At 51.8% G+C, this 18005-nt stretch overlaps 1 protein-coding gene across 1 annotated transcript; it reads left to right on the forward strand.

The window, feature by feature from the left end:
* The first annotated feature begins 2113 nt into the window (after positions 1–2113).
* Positions 2114–12593, forward strand: ECH1 (enoyl-CoA hydratase 1). The gene is made up of 10 exons (XM_035023430.1): positions 2114–2290; positions 2695–2902; positions 3046–3134; positions 10293–10417; positions 10507–10555; positions 10743–10807; positions 11459–11529; positions 11618–11689; positions 11966–12116; positions 12299–12593. The coding sequence occupies exons 1-10, from the start codon at positions 2239–2241 to the stop codon at positions 12401–12403; spliced, it is 987 nt and encodes a 328-aa protein (XP_034879321.1). The 5' UTR covers positions 2114–2238; the 3' UTR covers positions 12404–12593.
* The last annotated feature ends 5412 nt before the right edge of the window (positions 12594–18005 follow it).

Below are 18005 nucleotides of genomic sequence, written 5' to 3' on the forward strand. Positions count from 1 at the left end.
CTGAGAACTCACTGGGATGCCTGGCTGGCTCAGTCCGTGGAGCGGGCAACTCTTGAGCTCAGGGTTGTGAGAGACTTCTTAAAATCTTAGAAAAGAAAAAACCACTTGGGGAATTTACAGTGAAGTTTTTAAACTCAGATTATTCACATCCGAAGTCACATGGCATTTATGGAATGAAGAAACTGCTTCGCCAGGGTAAGTTTCAAACAACCTCTGGAAGGGAGAAACCACAGTTGCCTTGCAGCCATAAACTTCCAAATCCTCTAGCATTTGTTTTCAAGCCAATCGTGGGAGTAAGAAAATGTTCTCATTTTGCCTCCCAACACCCAGTTGTCATCCCTTGTCAGCAGTTTTGAATCTCCTTCTAGAGATCCTCTTATGTATGTACTGTATTCTATGCACAGAGGGCCATATATAAACCATCTTTTTTACACCAACTGATCATGCTAAATATACATCCTTAAATTTTCTTTGGGTTGTAGCTGGCTCAATTGGTAGAACGTGTGACTTTTGATCTCAGGGGTGAGTTGCACCCCATGTTGGGTGTAGAGATTATTTAAAAAAAATCCTAGGGGCATGGGGTGACTGGGTGATAGACACTGGGGAGGGTATGTGCTCTGGTAAGCGCTGTGAATTGTGCAAGACTGTTGAATCTCAGATCTGTACCTCTGAAACAATGCAATATATGTTAAGAAAAAAAAAGATAGCGGGAGGGGAAATCGGAGGGGGAGACAAACCACAAGACGATGGACTCCGAAAAACAAACAGGGTTCTAGAGGGGAGGGGGGTGGGAGGATGGGTTAACCTGGTGATGGGTATTCAAGAGGGCACATTCTGTATGGAGCACTGGGTGTTATGCACAATGAATCATGGAACACTACATCTAAAATTAATGATGTATGGTGATTAACATAACAATAAATAAATAAAAATCCTAGGGGCGCCTGGGTCATTAAGCGTCTGCCTTCGGCTCAGGTCATGATCCCAGGGTCCTGGGATCGAGCCCCGCATCGGGCTTCTCCCTCTCCCACTCCCCCTGCTTGTGTTCCCTCTCTCGCTGTGTCTCTGTCAAATAAAAAATAAAATCTTAAAAAAAAAAATGCTAAAGAAATGTAAAATTGTTCCTCATGTTGGCATCTGCACAGTGGCTTTAGAGCTTCCCATTGTATAGATAACTATAAACAGTTCTCTCTTGATGGAACTTACTGGGTCTGTTTTCCAAAAGAGCTTACACGCCTATGACACGCTAAGAAGGCAAGGTATTTCCTACAATCCCATTTGCCTGGAGGCCTCTGTTCACCTTGGTGCACATCTCCCTAAAGAGCATACTTCAGCAAGTTTATGGCACTTTTGATGTTCTTGGGTTAGCTGGCTTTTTCCAAAGTGGTTTTGTTTTTTAAAGAAATTATTATTATTTTAAAGATTTTATTTATTTATTTGAGACAGAAAGAGAGAGAGAGCACGTGAGAGGGGGGAGGGTCAGAGGGAGAAGCAGGCTCCCTACCGAGCAGGAAGCCCAATGCGGGACTAAAGAAATTATTTTAAGAACATGATCTTCAGGGGCGCCTCTCCCACTTCCCCTGCTCATGTTCCCTCTCTCGCTATGTCTCTCTCTTTCAAATAAATAAATAAAATCTTAAAAAAAAAAAAATCTTCAGAGCCACATAAATCCCCTCTGCAGCACTCCTGAAGCCCAGATAACCTTGAGCTAGTGACTTTCCCTCCCCCAAGCTCCAGTTTCCTCCGTGTAGGATCAAAAATAGTGCGACCTCTTGGTGGTGGGAGAGTTCAGATTATACGGAGAGCGCGCAATGTTGGCTCATCTGTATTTTCATTCCCTTACAGGGATAAGCTCAGTACTAGCGAATTTTTTTCTTTTCAGTTAACAGGGTACAAGTGCATGATGACAAAACTGCGGGGCTGCAGTTATTCTGCCATTATGTCCTTGAACATTGCAGCTGTTTTCAGTTTTTCCACCATTATAAAACAGCGCTGTGATGAAACGCCCAGCAGCAATAAGGGGACAGGTTCCTACTGGGGCAAAGGCCCGGCTGCTAGGGGGGAGGTCGGCGAACCAAGAAGGCTACTTCCGGTTGCCCTTAGTAAAGATGGCGGGAAGACGGGCGTCACCGCCATCGGGCTGCGGCGTCGGTGCCCTCGCCAAACATGGTGGCGTCGTGCCCGCCCCCTTAGCTTCTTCCTGTCTGTTGGGTTAGTCCCCCTACCTACTAGTTTGCCATGGCGGCAGCGATGGCGGCTTCTCGCAGTCTCCGGAACCTGCTGATACGGCGTGAGTCACCTCGACCCCTGGAAGCCCGTTGCTCTGGCGTGCTGTCATAGCCTCCGTCGGATGGGGTCCCGGTCTGAGCACCTTAAACACAGGGGTGCATATGCTCCCAACCGAAGAGCCCCCTAATTCTTTAAGCCTGTGTCTTACAATTGGGTCGCTGACAGCTTGGTGTTCCCAATGTGGAGTCAGTCCCATGATCAAGGGTCTGAAGGCGGCCTCACACTGAGGCCACTGATAAGTGTACTCCTAATCTGAAAGTTTGTATCCCCCTAAACTGGGGTTTCTTAAGGACCTGTGTTCCCCAGTCTAACACCACTGAGATGAAATGTGTGCCTTCTGCTCTTGAAGGCACTGTGTCCCCAACTTGGGGTCATCAAAGGCTCTTCTTTACTTTGCCTCCCCAGGAGTGATGGCTCCCACCCCCCAGGGTCTCAGCCTTAGCCTTCGCCCCATGAGCTCCATTGCTCAAGATGAGGCCTCCACAGCAGCCCCCAGAGAAGCGCCAGACCACAGCTATGAGTCCCTTCAGGTGACAGTTGCTCAGAAACACATCCTGCATGTGCAGCTAAACCGGCCTGAGAAGAGGAATGCCATGAACAGAGCCTTCTGGAGGTAGGGCCTGCAGATCACGGAGGCCTGCCTGCAGGAGGAGGCAGGGGCTGAGGGAGTGGGCAGGGGTGGGATGTGGGCGACAGGTGACATGAGGGCAGGGGTACCCTTCCAAGACACAGCCTTTTTTTCCTTGCCCCTCCCAGAGAGATGGTGGAGTGCTTCAACAAGATAGCACAAGACCCTGACTGTCGGGCTGTGGTGATCTCTGGTGCAGGAAAATCGTTCACTGCAGGTACCGGGTACTCTCCACCCCTTCCAGTCTCCCCTGCTCCTGGCAGTAGAGCAAGGCTTCTTCATTAGGGTTTCAACCAGCTCCTAACTTCCACTTTTATCTTTTTTTTTTTAATTTTTAAAAAATATTTTATTTATTTATTTGATAGGACACAGCGAGAGAGGGAACACAAGCAGGGGGAGTGGGAGAGGGAGAAGCGGGCTTCCTGCTGAGCAGGGAGCCCAATGCAGGCGGGGCTCGATCCCAGGACCCTAGGATCACGACCTGAGCCGAAGGCAGACCCCCAACGAACTGAGCCACCCAGGCACCCTTTTTTTTTTTTTAGTTTAAAACATTCAAGGGGCGATTGGGTGGCTCAGTCGTTAAGCGCCTGCCTTCGGCTCAGGTCATGATCCCAGGGTCCTGGGATCAAGCCCCACATCGGGCTCCCTGCTCAGCGGGGAGCCTGGCTTCTGCCTCTCCTACTCCCCCTACTTGTGTTCCCTCTCTCGCTGTCTCTCTCTGTCCAATAAATAAATAAAATCTTTAAAAAAGAAAAAGTTAAAAAAAACCCAAAACACTCAAATGCCAAAATGAGTCCAACAGAACATGACAGGATGATGGACTTTGAAGTCTGACCCATGGCCTTGACCAAGGCCCTTAACCTCTCAGTCTGTTTTTGTTTTTGTTTTTAAGATGTATTTATTTATTTGAGAGAAAGAGAAGGCACAGGGGAGAGGGAGAAGCAGATTCCCCACTAAGCAGGGAGCCCAGTGCAGGCGGGGCTCAATCCCAGGACCCTGGGACCATGACCTGAGCCGAAGGCAGATGCTTAACGACTGAGCCACCCAGGCGCCCCACCTAGTTTGTTTGTTTGTTTGTTTGTTTGTTTGTTTGTTTTAATGTCACTAAAGTGTACTGTAACATGCTTTCATGTACTTACTCAACACACACAAACTGATTTCCAATTACATGTCTGTTAGAACTTTTAATTGTCCTACAGGTCTGTTCTTCAGACTGGATAGTTTCCATTGACCACATTCACTGAATCCTTTGTCATCTCTATTCTGCTGTGAAGCCCATCCAGTGATTTTTAAAATTTCAGATACTGTAGTTTTCGGTTCTCAAATTTCCATTTGGTTCTTTTTTTATATTTGCCATTTCTCTCCTGAAGTTTCATAGCTTGTTATTTGTCACAAGCATATTTTTCTTTGCACTGTTGATCATCATTCTATCCACTGCTTTAAAACTCTTGTCTCCTGATTCCAGTATCTGGGTCACCTTGAGGTCAGTTTCTGTTCATTATCTTTTCTCTTGAAAGACTGGGTCTCATTCTCCTGTTTGTTTGCATTTGGAATAAGTTTGGACTGTATCCCAGATACTGGGATATGGAAAGATGTTGTGAAACTCTGGGTCCTATGTTGTACCTCCAAAGAGTGTTGAGTTTCCTGTTTTAGCAGCTTAGTTGGAATCAGTTTTTAAATCGCTTGCTGGGCTGCATGCGTGGTTCATGGGTCAGGAAGAGACTTGGGCAGAGGTTGTCCACAGAATTTGGGGCTCCCCTCTCTGGCTCTCTCTTTTCTGGAATTTCCCCCCCTCACTTTCCAGCAGCGAGGGTCACCCTGGACTCTCTTTTCTGGTTCTTCGAGCACAACTTCCAGCCTCCCCTCAGTCTAGAGTTTTTTTTTTTTAAGATTTTATTTATTTATTTATTTGACAGAGAGAGACACAGCAAGAGAGGGAACACAAGCAGGGGGAGTGGGAGAGGGAGAAGCAGGCTTCTCACTGAGCAGGGAGCCCGATGCGGGGCTCCATCCCAGGACCCCGGGACCATGAGCTGAGCCGAAGGCAGACACTTAACCGACTGAGCCACCCAGGTGCCCTAGATTTTTTAAAAACAGCTAACTCACGGGGCACCTGGGTGGCACAGTCAGTTAGGGGTCCGACTCTTGGTTTCAGCTTGGGTCTGATCTCAGGGTCGTGAGATCGAGCCCCACATTGGGCTCCAAGCTCAGCGCAGAGTCTGCTTGAGATTTCTTTCTCCCTCTCCCTCTGCCCCTTGAGCTCATGCTCTTTCTCCCTCTCTCTCTCTAAAATAAATAAATGAATCTTTTTTTCTTAAGATTTTATTCATTTATTTGGGAGGGAGTGAGCGAGAGAGAGCACAAGCCAGGGGAGAGGCAGAGGGAGAAGGAGGCTCCCCGTTGAGCAGGGAGCCCGATGAAGGGCTTGAAATCCCAGGATCCTGGAATCATGACCTGAGCCAAAGGCACTAACTGAGCCACCCAGATGGCCAATGAATGAATCTTTTTAAAAAAAATTTTTTAAAGGGGCACCTGGGTGGCTCTGTAGGTTGGGCATCTGCCTTCGGCTCAGGTCGTGATCCTGGGGTCCTGGGATCGAGCCCCACGTAGAGCTCCTTGTTCAGCGGGGAGCCTGCTTCTCCCTCCGCTTATGCTCTCTCTGTAAAAAAAAAAAAAAAAAAAAAATTTTAAAAGAACCTCTAGCTAACTCACTGGGTGCCAGTCCCTTCTTTCAAGTGATAACTTCCTCCAGAATCTGCCCCATTCTATCAGGTGGTGGTTTATATCTTGTTGGCCCAGAACACACGTCATTGTCATAGGTGGGCAGGTCCATACCAGAAGGGAAACACCATATACCCTGATTGCCTGCACAGGGGGACTCAGTGGTGACCGAGGCAGCCCCGGGCCCTGGCGGCACAGAGTTGCCAGCCCAGTGGGGAAGATAGACGGTAAACAGTCTATTTCTGGTTGTTTCCCCTGTTAGCTTCTTTTTTCTTTTTCTTTTTTTAAAAGATTTTATTTATTTATTACAGAGAGAGAGAGCATGAGAGGGGGGAGTGGGAGAGGGAGAAGCAGGCTCCCCGCTGAGCAGGGAGTCCAATGTGGGGCTCGATCCCAGGACCCCGGGATCATGACCTGAGCCGAAGGCAGATGCGTAACTGACTGAGCCACCCAGGCGCCCCCCTGTTAACTTCTTTACGTGTCCCTTGTTTACTTTCTACCCCTCTCTCCGTTCTCCTTTCGTTGATTTTGTTCGTTCGTACAACAAACACCCAGTGCCAACCCCTTCCTGGGTGTCAGGGACCTAGAAGCAGTCCTCATGGAGCTCGTGCCTGAGAAGCGAAAGATGAGGCTTCATCGTGGTGGTGCCAGGCCTGGGGCCCTCACCTTCCAGCTTCCGGCTGACCGTAGCTGTCTGGTCCCATTTTCAATAGCAAGACTCTGAAGGCCAGAAAGAGGAAAATGTAATTAGTAGTTCCACCGATAGAATGAGAATTAAGAAAAAAGAAAAAGAAAAAGAAGAGGGACGTGCCCACACTTACTTCCTATCTGCAGGGTGTCTGGACGCTGTACACATATTAATTGATTCTCCCCGGAACCCTTCCGGACAGGTGCAATTATCATCCCCCATTTTATGTGTGAAGAAACAGACGCCCAGAGAGAGGAAGAAACTTGCCCAGTTCCCACAGATGGGAAATGGCAGAGCTGGGATTATTATTTTTTTTTGAGAGAGAGAGAGCGCACGCATGTGAGAGCAGGAGATGTGGGGGCAGTGGAAGAGAGAGAATCCCCACAGAGCACGGAGCCCAGTGCAGGGCTTGATCTCATGATCCTGAGATCATGACCTGAGTTGAAATCGAGAGTCAGATGCTTGGGGCCCTGGGTGGCTCAGTCGGTTGAGCATCTGACTCTTCGTTTCGGCTCAAGTCAAGATCCTGGGGTACTGGGATCGAGCCCCGCGTTGGGCTGTGTGCTCAGTGCGGAGTCTGCTTGTCCCTCTCCCTTGCCCCTCTCCCTGCTCACTTTCTCTCAAATAAATAAATAAATCTTAAAAAAAAAAAGTCAGATGCTTAACCGACTGAGTCCCTCAGGTGCCCCTAAAACGTGTAGGACTTTTGTTGATGTATCCGATGCTATTTTGAATAATGAATAACGGAGCTAGGATTATGAATGACATGTGGAGCATTTAGAGGTTCCCAGGGGAGCCAGATGGGAGCCTTATCTGTAGTGAGCAGTTCTTTTTTTTTTTTTTTTTTTTTTTGAGAGAGAGAGAGGGAGAGAAAGCGCACAAGCAGGGGTGAGAGGCAGAGGGAGAAGCAGGCTCCCCGCTGAGCAGGGAGCCAGACACAGGACTCGATCTGGGATCGTGACCTGAGCCAAAGGCAGAAGCTTAACCTTCTGAGCCACCCGGGTGCCCTGCAGCGAGCAATTCTTACGTGGGAGAGAGGACACCTTGGACCATGGTCTGGTCCTTTATCTCAAGGGGTTGCAAAACAATGTGTGCAGGGCCAAGTGGGGTAGGTAAACCAGAAAAGCCAGTGAAAGGAGGTGTTGCAAGGTGCCAAGCTGGGCTTGTTCTGGGAGGCCACGTGGGTTCCGTTGAGTCACACAGGCTTCGCAGATGTGCTGGCAGGCTGAGTAGTCAGGTGAAGGGCCTCTGGGGTTCTGTCTCCTCCCATCCTTGCATCCCAATCAGCTCTAGGGAGGGTTTTGCCCTCACTTTCTGGAGAAGAAACCAAAGGCCCAGAGGATGAAGTCGCCCCACCAAGGTCACACAGGGGAGTCCTGTCTTACCGATATTTACCTCGCAGAAATTCAGCTCTACCCTCAGTCAAAAATCCTCAGGTCTCTCTTATTTAAACAAGCTGAGGAGGCGGCAGAGCCCCAGAGGGCTGGGGGTGTGGCCACATGTGGGAATGGTTTTTCAGGTTTGTCTGATAGCATTCTTCAGAGGCAAAAGGATGAGAATGATTAACCCCAAGAGGAAGAAAGTGAGGGATGATTCTGCTCAGAACTGCCTCATAGCAAGGTCTCCCTCAGAGTAAAAGCCGAAGTCCACCCCCTGGCCCGCGAGGCCCCGCACAGTCTGCCCCGTCACCTAGATTCCCGCCTCCTCCATGTTCCTCACACAGATCAGGGGCATTCCTACCACAGGGCCTTTGCACTGGCTCTTCCTGACATTTGGAACTCTCTGATCCCAGACATCCCTCTAGCTCCCTCCCTCTTCTTTTTCAGATTTTTACACAAAAGTCACTTTTTCAGGAGCGCCTGAGTGGCTCAGTTGGTTAAGCATCCGACTCTCGAATTTGTCTCAGGTCATGATCTCAGGGTTGTGAGATGGCTCCATGCTAAGTATGGAGCCTGCTTAAGATTCTCTCCCTCTCCCTCTGCCCCTCCACCTCCCCCATCCTACCCACCACCCCTGCTCATGTAAGCTCTCTCTAAAAAAAGTCACTTTTTCAATGAGAGGGTCCCTGACCACCCCATTTATTATTATTATTTTTTAGATTTATTTATTTGAGAGAGAGAGCAAGAGGGAGGGGCAGAGGGAGAGAGAATCCCAAGCAGATTCCACTCTCAGCACCCAGCCCAACGCAGGGCTGGATCTCATGACCCTGAGATCATGACCTGAGCTAAAACCAGGAGTCAGTTGTTTAACTGACTGAGCCACCCAGGCGCCCCCTGACCACCCCATTTAATACCAAAACAGCCCTCACTGCACGCACGCACCCCAACACACTCCATTCCATGTCCCTGCTGTAATTTTCTTTCAGCCCTTGTCACCACCAGACAAAATGTATTACTTATTCATCCACCTTCCCCATTGAAGGGCAGCTCAGTGTTGTCTGTATTGTCCACTTATTGAGCACCTGCTGCATACTAGGCTCTGTTGAGGCACTGGGAATGCAGTAGTGGACAGAAAGCACTCCACTCCTGGAGCTCCCGTCTTAGAGGGGGAGACAGGCACTAAACGAGATAAGCACACAATTGTGTGATAAGGAGACGGCAGTGACTGAGATAAGACAGAGAGGGAGGTAGAGGGTGATGGGGCTCTCAGAGGAGGTGACCTTTGATCTGTGGCCTGAACAGAAAGATGGAGCCAGTCTGTCTTTCTTTTTTTTTTTTTTTTTAAAGATTTTATTTATTCATTTGAGACACAGAGATACAGAGAGAGAGAGAGCATGAGCAGTGGGGGAGGCAGAGGGAGAGGAAGAAACAGACTCCCCGCTGAGTCAGGAGCCCAATGTGGGGCTCGATCCCAGGACCCTGGGATCATGACCTGAGCCGAAGGCAGACGCTTAACCATCTGAGCCACCCAGCCGCCCCCCCCCCCTTTTTTTTTTTAAGATTTTATTTATTTGACAGAGAGAGTGAACACAAGCAGGTGGGGAGGGGCAGAAGGAGAGGGAAAAGCAGACTCCCTGCTGAGCAGGGAGCCCGATGCGGGGCTCGATCCCAGGACCCGGGGATCATGACCTGAGCGGAAGGCAGCCGCTTAACTGACTGAGCCCCCCAGGCGCCCTTGGAATCAGTCTTCTGACCATCACTTGGGGGAGGGACTGTTGTAGGCAGAGAGAGCTGTAGGTAGAAAAACAAGGCCCTGGGAAGGGACTGGGTGGTGGTGTTGGCTCAGCTGCCGGAGGCCTGTGTTCCCACAGGAACAGGCTGGAAACGGTGTTCAGGAGGGCTGGTGAGGTCTTGGCACATACCTTGTATTCTCTTCCAAATAAGTGAGATGGGAGGGAAGAGAAGGAGGCCCTCACGTGCTCACGAGTTCGTTTGGCTGCGTGTGGGTTGGAACGGCCAGGGCAGGGCTGGGAGCAGGGAGACCAGGGGAAACTATTTTAGCCAGAGTGCGGGGTCCGGGAGAGTGATTAGTGGAGGACAGGTTAGATTTGGGATCGTCTTGCAGTTGGAGCCCAAAGAAATTGCTTCATCGCGAGTCTTCCTGAGGAAATGTTACCGCCATTGATTCATGCCAAAACCCTTGTCTCTTCTACCACCTGGCATGATGGTGAAAAGCATGACGTCTGGAGCCAGTGCATGGGTCTGGGCTTAAAATCCCAGTGCCACTACTCACAAGCCAGCGTGACCTTGGGCAAGTGACTTAAACGTCACGTGCCTCAGTTTACCCCCCCCCCCAGTAAAATGGAGATAGTAAGAGGACCCAGCCCTATAAATGTTAGCTTTTATTTATTTCACACCCCCTATGCAATCCCTCGATAGATCTTGCATGAGCAGCTTTTCCACTGTGGTGGTTTGGGGGTTTGAATCTGCTAAGTCTGAGTTCTGACCTCTAGTTGGGGCAATGGGGGCGGGCAGGGGAAGGGGGTGCCTGGGAGGCTACATGAGCCTCCTCATGCCTCCCCACCAGGCATTGACCTTATGGACATGGCTTCAGAAATCCTTCAGCCCCAAGGAGATGATGTGGCCCGCATCAGCTGGTACCTCCGGAGCCTCGTCAGCAGATACCAAGAGACCTTCAGCGTCATCGAGAAGGTTCTCTGGGGGGCTGGCAGGGCACCCCCCCCAACCCTGTCCATCCCTCCTGGACCAACCCTGACCCCACCCTTCCTGTTCCCTTGCAGTGCCCGAAGCCGGTGATCGCCGCCATCCATGGGGCCTGCGTTGGTGCGGGTGAGTCTGAGCTACCCACCATCCATCCGGGCACTCACTCTAGCTGCTGCTGCCTCCCCACCTCAACCAGTGACCTCTAGCCTCAGATCAGTTGCTAGTTAAACCCTGCCCAGAGGCGCAACCCCATCACCTGGGAGGAGGGGTCGGTCCTTGTGGTGGTTTGATGCGCCTGGCCTCCCCCTCGCAGGCGTGGACCTCATCACTGCTTGTGACATCCGGTACTGTGCCCAGGATGCTTTCTTCCAGGTGAAGGTGAGCCATCCTGAGCTGCTTCCTCGGATCCTGCTTAGAGGTGGGCGACGCATGGCAAGGCAGGGGCAGAGCGGCGACAGAGCAGGTTAAAGGGGTGGGGTGAGAGTGAGAAGGGAGGGCTTCATGGAAGTTAGTCAGAATTGAACCTTAAAAAGTAACACTTCGGGGGCCCCTGGGGAGCTCGGTTGGTTAAGCATCCAACTCTTGATTTTGGCTCAGGGTCATGAGATTGAGCTCCATGCATTGGGCTCCACAGTCAGTGGGGAGTCTGCTGGGGATTCTCCCTCTCCCTCTGCCCTTCCCCCTGCTCTCTCTCTCTCAAATAAATAAATAAATCTTAAAAAAAAAAAAAAAAAAAACCAAGGTAACACTTGGGCCATGAAGGAAGTCGAGGGTAGGCCATTGCAATCCATGTGGGGTTTGGAGTGAGTAAAGGTATGGGGGTGAGGAGGAGGCTGGGGTTGCTGCTGGGATCAGTGCTGGAGAGGACCCGAGGCAGGATGGGGCAGGGGGTCAGATGGGCAGGGTTTGAGGACTTCCCTCTGCAGATAGATGTGACCAACCTCGACGAGTTGGCAAGGCAGAGGAATTGGGAGGTGGGCTGTGTTCTAGGCGGAAGGAACCAAGGACTGACATGATGGCTCCTCCCAGGAGGTGGACATAGGTTTGGCCGCTGATGTGGGAACGCTGCAGCGACTGCCCAAAGTCATCGGAAACCAGAGGTGGGTGGAGGAGCCCGGGAGGGGACCGCAGGGCATCTCCTGGACCCAGGATGACTGCGGTCCCCTGATCCGCCCTGCCCTCTTGCAGCCTGGTCAACGAGCTGGCCTTCACTTCCCGCAGAATGATGGCTGATGAGGCCCTGAGCAGTGGGCTGGTCAGGTAGGAGCCGCGGCCTGTGCGGGTTAAGAGCTCAGGGGCAACCTGGGCAGGGCCCTTTGGGTCCGGGTGTATCCTCGCAGCGTTACAGGGGGGCTTACTTTCTCTGGGTGGTCAGTTCTTCAGGCTGCAGTCCAGTGCCCTGCTCTGATTGGCTCATTTCACTGGGCGGTTTTCTGCTTTCTGCTGTGATTGGCCACTTTCTCCTCCGTGGGCGAGACTCCCTCGCACACTGCCGCCTCCCCGCCCTCCCCAGTGACTGGTTCCCTTCATCTGCAGCCGGGTGTTCCCAGACAAGGTGGGCATGCTTGATGCGGCCTTCACCCTGGCGGCCGAGATTTCCACCAAGAGCCCCGTGGCAGTGCAGGGCACCAAGATCAACCTGGTCTACTCCCGCAATCATTCGGTGGCCGACGGCCTCAACTACACGGTAAGGCTCTGTGGCCAGCCAACCACAGCCCTTTTCTGATCCCAGAGAGGCCAATCAGGGCCCAGCAACCTGCTGCAGGCCTTGTCCTCTGATTGGTGCACTGCTGTCTCTTCCCTGTTTTTCATTGGCCCAACTCCAATCTTTCCCCGCCCCTGCCATTACACTCCACCCTCTTTATCCAGGCCACCTGGAACATGAGCATGCTGCAAACCCAGGACATTGTTAAGTCCGTCCAGGCTGCCATGGAGAAGCAGGAACTGAAGAACGTCACCTTCTCCAAGCTCTGAGAGCTGCCGAGGCCCAGGGCCTGGCCTTGTCCCACCTCATGCCCATTTCCTCATCCACAGAGAAGATGAATTAGTAAAGATGGTCGCCTGGTGGCTTCTCCCTTGGTCTCCCCCGTTTCTAACCTTATAACCCTGATTTCCTCATGCCCAGGGCCTTATCTTCACCCGAACAATAAAGCAACTTAATGCACGCGGTGTCTTTATTGGAAAGAAAGGAGAGGCAGAAAGGAGCTAGGACATCCTTGAGGGCTCCCAGGACTGCCTGCTGTGCTGAAGGTTGGGGTTGGAAATTTGACCAATGGGAACTGGAGCTGTGCAGGCGCTGCCCATTCAGAGCTGGCGGTAGACGGGCCAGGGCCCATAAAAAGTCTGGCGGGCTTGAGCAAGCAAAAGTCATGTGGCTTCCTCTGGGCTGGAAAGCTCCAGATGGTCTCCCTGCCTGCTCCAGGCTTGAGGGCGGTGTTCACTCTACCAGGCACCCACTCACTGCACAGCCTAGTGGGATCTGATGCCCCAGTCTGGCTTGAGTTCAATTGCTACCCAATCTTGGGCCAACTGCTTCATTTTATTTTATTTTATTTTTTATTTTAAGTAGGCTCCAGCCTCAAGGTGGGGCTTGAACTCACCACCCTGAGGTTAAGGGGTCACATGCTCTACCAACTGAGCCAGCCAGGTACCCCTGCCTCCTTTCTTTTAAACTTCAGATTTTCATGTCCACATATAATCCCAACCTCCTGGGTTTATGTTTGGAATGAGTGCCAGAGGCCAAGGATGAATTTAGTGCCTTCTCTTCTCCAAGTCCTGTTCTGAGCATTTATTATCTTAGTGATTCCTTCCCAGGCTTCTGTGAGGTTGATACTATTAAAATCCCCATTTTACAGATGGGCAAAGGGGGAAATTGAGGTTAAGGCCCTGAGCCAAGACAAAACAGCCAGGAAGTGGCCGAGGCAAGATTTGAACCCAGAACCTCTGGCTCCAGAAATCATGACTGAAACCACTATAGCTACAGTCTAATGTACGTGGGTCGGGCACATAGTGGGCATGCAATAAATGTAGGCCCTCGGGGCGCCTGGGTGGCTCGGTCGTTAAGCCTCTGCCTTTGGCTCAGGTCATGATCCCAGGGTCCTGGGATCGAGCCCCGCATCGGGCTCCCTGCTCCGCAGGGAGCCTGCTTCTCCCTCTCCCACTGCCCCACTTGTGTTCCCGCTCTCGCTGTGTCTTTCTCTCTCTGTCAAAATAAATTAAAAAATAAAAAAAATAAATAAATGTAGGCCCTTTCCTAGTTCCTAGGGTGTCCAGAGCACCCCGTTCCTCCCTGCTTTAATTTCCTTCCGTTGCCCATCTGTCATGGGCCACTCCTGCAGCCTTGCCCTGCCCAACTCTCCTGGTCTTATCCTCCCTCTGCTAACAAAGGTCTGGGTAGGCTTTTATGGGCTCTGATAAGGCCCTGGCAGGGCCAAAGTTCATTAGCACTTCCTCTTTGCAGAAGGGCCTAAAGTATCCCCTGCTCCGGCCTGATCTGGGTGTGTCTCCCCACCCCAACCCCCGGCCTAGCCCAGCTGATCTGGATTCTGGCTGGTGACCAGTGAGGCAAGAGAAGGGACACAAGGGGGTGCCCTAGAAAAAGATGTGAGCCTGGGATACCCAGAAGAGGGACCCCACAGACCCTGCCTAGCCAGCCACTCCCTTTTCCTCAGGTATAAGAGCCACCTGCCACCTGCCACCATTACCTGCTTTACATCTCTTCTCACTGGACAAGCCACCAGCCCAGCCTCTCAAGATGGCCTATATCCCTGCACCTGGCTACCAGCCCACTTACAATCCGGTAAGATGGTGACCCAGGACCTAACCGCAGGTCCCAGCTTAGCTCCACCCTGAGCCCCCCCACACACACCAATTTACTCTCACCCTGATCCTTGGAGGCGCCCACCCCACCCTGGAGTCTGATTTCACCAGTACTCACCCTGAAGCTTGATTTGCTCCTATCCTGACCCTCGGGCTATTTATGTCCATCCCTGACTCGTGGCCCTCTTCCCCTTCGCGCTGACCCCTCACCCCTGGTGTCCCCTCCCTCGCTAATGAGAGCGGGGGGCTTCTCGATTAGGGGTAAAGGCTTACCAGTCTCCTTCCACAGACTCTGCCCTACAACAAGCCCATCCCGGGTGGTCTCAGTGTGGGAATGTCTGTGTACATCCAAGGAGTGGCCAGCGAGCACATGAAGAGGTAAGGTACTCCCCCCATGCCAGGTGACGCTGGGGGGGGGGGCCACAAAGAGGGGCTTCCATCCCTAATGCAGGAGGCCTTCCTCCCCTTCCTCCACCGTGCTTGGGAAGTCGGCTCTGGGTCACTGTACCCAATAGCCAAAGACCATCCTGAGCCTGGGACGTCCAGGGCATGGTGACAGGAGGGGGGAGCCTGGGGGCTGGCGGCGGAAGGGCAGTCAGGGAGGCTCACCACCAGAGGCAGTCCAGGAGTTGGAATGTCGGATTGGAACTGCTGGTTGTGATAGCAAGAATTCAGATCACAGGCTCGGAGCCAGCCAGCTCTGTGACTGCCCAACTGTGTGACTGGGAAACCTCTCTGTGCTTTCTTTTCCCATCTGTAAGATGGGATTGCTTTGAGGATTCAGTGTGTAAAACATGTAGAACTGCAAAGGAAGCATTAAAATAAGTCTTAGCATTTTTTTATGGCCTTAAGATGGTGATGACAATTGAACTGACCTCAAGGCACTGTTGGGGTTTTTGTTTTGTTTCTTTTTTCTTTTTTCTTAGATTTTATTTATTTGAGAGAGAAAGATAGAGCACAAGCAGGGGAAGGGGCAGAGGGAGAAGCAGATTCCCTGCTGAGCCCGGAGCCTGATGCGGGGCTTGATCCCAGGACCCTGGGATCATGACCTGAGCTGAAGGCAGATGCTTAACGACCGAGCCACCCAGCACCCTGGCGCTGTTGTTTCTTTATTCATCGTTTTTTTTTTGCTCACTGAATGCTCACTATGTGCCTAGCCACTGGGGACAGAGCAGTCTCCAGGACCAAGATCTCTGCTCACATGGAGCTGACATCCTAGTAGAAAGGAGAGACGAAAGATAAAAATCAAATATGCGGGGTCCAGTGGTGCTAAGTGCTATGGAGATAAATAAATAGGGAAAGGAGATGGGGAATGGATGTAGGGGGGAGAGGGGCATGGCATTGTCCCTTTAAATACGGTAGCCAGCTGGGGAAGGCCTCTCTGGGAAGGGAACACTTTCACAAAGACCCAAAGGAGGGGAGGGAGGGAGCCTGGGAGTAGAGACTAGCAGCAAGAACAGCCAGTACAAAGGCCCTGAGGCAGGTGTGTGGTTGCCCAGTTAGAATAACTTCAGGGGTGCTGGCATGAGCGGAGGCGTGGGTGGTGCTCTGACTTGGCTGTTCATTGGGTCCCCCTGGCTGCAGGTGGGGAGTGGCCTGGGGGGGCAGGGTGGCAGCAGAGAGACCTGAACAGATATGTGTAAGGTTCCTAGGACAGTGTCTGGCCCATAGTGAACGAGGAAATGCAGGAGTCTCAGTTGCCAAGTTGGGAGAGGCTGGGGTGGTGGGGCGGGGGCGGGGCGGTGGCCTGGTAAGGAAAGGGAGAGAGGGAATGCGTTGCCAAGGGAATCTGCCTCCTGGACTTCAGGGGCCCTGCCCACCCCCTCCTCTCTAGTGCCAGCAGTGGCCAAGTGTGTTGTCCCGTTTTGTCCTCATCCCCCAACCCCCTCCCGCCCAGTTCAGGGACGTGTTCCAGGACCTTGGAACAGGGTAGATCAGGGAGGGCTTCCCGGAGGAGGGCCCCATGCGTGGGCAGGTGGGACCAGGGGGAACAGCCCTTCCTGTCCCGCCAGGTTCTTCGTGAACTTCGTGGCGGGGCAGTACGCGGGAGCGGACATTGCCTTGCACTTCAATCCCCGCTTTGATGGCTGGGACAAGGTGGTCTTCAACTCGCAACAGGGCGGCAAGTGGGGCAGCGAGGAGAAGAAGCGGAGCATGCCCTTCCGCAAGGGCGCGGCCTTCGAGCTGGTGTTCATGGTCCTGGCGGAGCACTACAAGGTCTGAACTCGGGGGCGGGGCCTCCCCTCCTCCCTCCCCCCTTCCTTTCTTCCATCTGTCCCTGCCCCTCCTCCCTCTCCCCACCACCCTTCCTACCTCACTTTTCTCTTTTCCTTCCTTTCTTCCTTCCTGCCTAGTAAAACATTTTTCTCCTAAAAAACATTCTTTTTCCTCTTGTTTCTCATTCCTATTCCTCCACGGGGGACAGCCTTCTAATGTTTCATGTGTCTCACCTTGTTCCTCTGTGTTCTTGCAAAATGCGTATTTTTGCTATTTTTTTTTTAAAGGTTTTATTTATTTATTTGGGAGAGAGAGAGCGCGCACACACGAGCAGGGGGGAGGGGCAGAGGGAGAGGGAGAAGCAGGCTCCCCGCTGAGCAAGGAGCCGAGGGCTTGATCCTGGAACCCTGGCTGTGATCATGACCTGAAACACCCAGGCGCCCCTATTTTTGCTATTTCTTCTGGTGAACTCTGAGCACACACAGAAGGAAGAGGGGGCACAGCCACCCCCTGGTCTCCTTGGCCAGCTCCGGATCCCTCTGCTGTCACCCTTCCCTCACACTTCCCCTTGCATAGGATGTAAGAGCAAATCCCAGATATCATGTTATTCATAAATATCTCGAGTTTCAGGAGCACATGATGCCATTGCGCCACGGAAAACACTGACCGTTCTTCCTCAGCGCCCCCACATCCAGTCAGAGGTCTGGTCACCTCATAAATACCTTAACGTTTCTACACTTGGAACCAGGCCGTGGATAAGGCCCACATGTTGTGACTGATTACTATTATGCAAGCATTTTTTTTTTAATGTGTTATTGAAGAGTGCGGGTCATGTGTACCCAGCTCACTGGTTCTTCATAGAGAGAACACACCCGTGAAACCAGCACCTACGTCCAGAAACAAAAGCCCTCTAGCCCCAGAAGCCCCCTCGTGTCCCTTCCAGTCCCCTTGTCCCCAGGGGTGGCCTTTATCCTGACTTCTCTTGGCCTGGATCTGTTCCTGTGTCTTTATTTTAAATTATTATTATTTATTTTATTTTATTTTACTGCGTGGAGCCCAGAGCAGAGCTTGAACTCGCAACCCTGAGATCGAGACTTGAGCTGAGGGGCGCCTGGATGGCTCAGTCGTTGAGCGTCTGCCTTCAGCTCAGGTCATGATCCCGGGGTCCTGGGATGGAGTCCCACATTGGGCTCTTTGCTCAGCGGGGAGTCTGCTTCTCCCTCTCCTCTGCCCCTGCCCATGCTTTCTCTATCTCTCTCTCTCTCTCTCTCAAAAATAAATAAAATCTTTAAAAAAAAAAAAAAGATAATTAGGCAAGGCTCTACAGAGAATTTCCAGAAAGCCTTTGACATGCCTGGCTGGGTTTTAATGTTCCCAACAATCCCAGAGCCAGCCTCCATTTTACAGATGAGGAAACAGAGGCTCAGGGAGGGGAAGTGACTTCCCTGAAGTCAGACAGCCCACACGTCATCCCTGAGGTCAGACAGCCCACACGTCAGAGCTAGACTCAGGCCCAATTCATTTGGTGCCAAAACCAGGA

This window comes from Mirounga leonina, unplaced genomic scaffold (assembly GCF_011800145.1).
Source record: "Mirounga leonina isolate KUSES-001 unplaced genomic scaffold, KU_Mleo_1.0 Mir_177, whole genome shotgun sequence".
NCBI classification, from domain to species: domain Eukaryota; kingdom Metazoa; phylum Chordata; class Mammalia; order Carnivora; family Phocidae; genus Mirounga; species Mirounga leonina.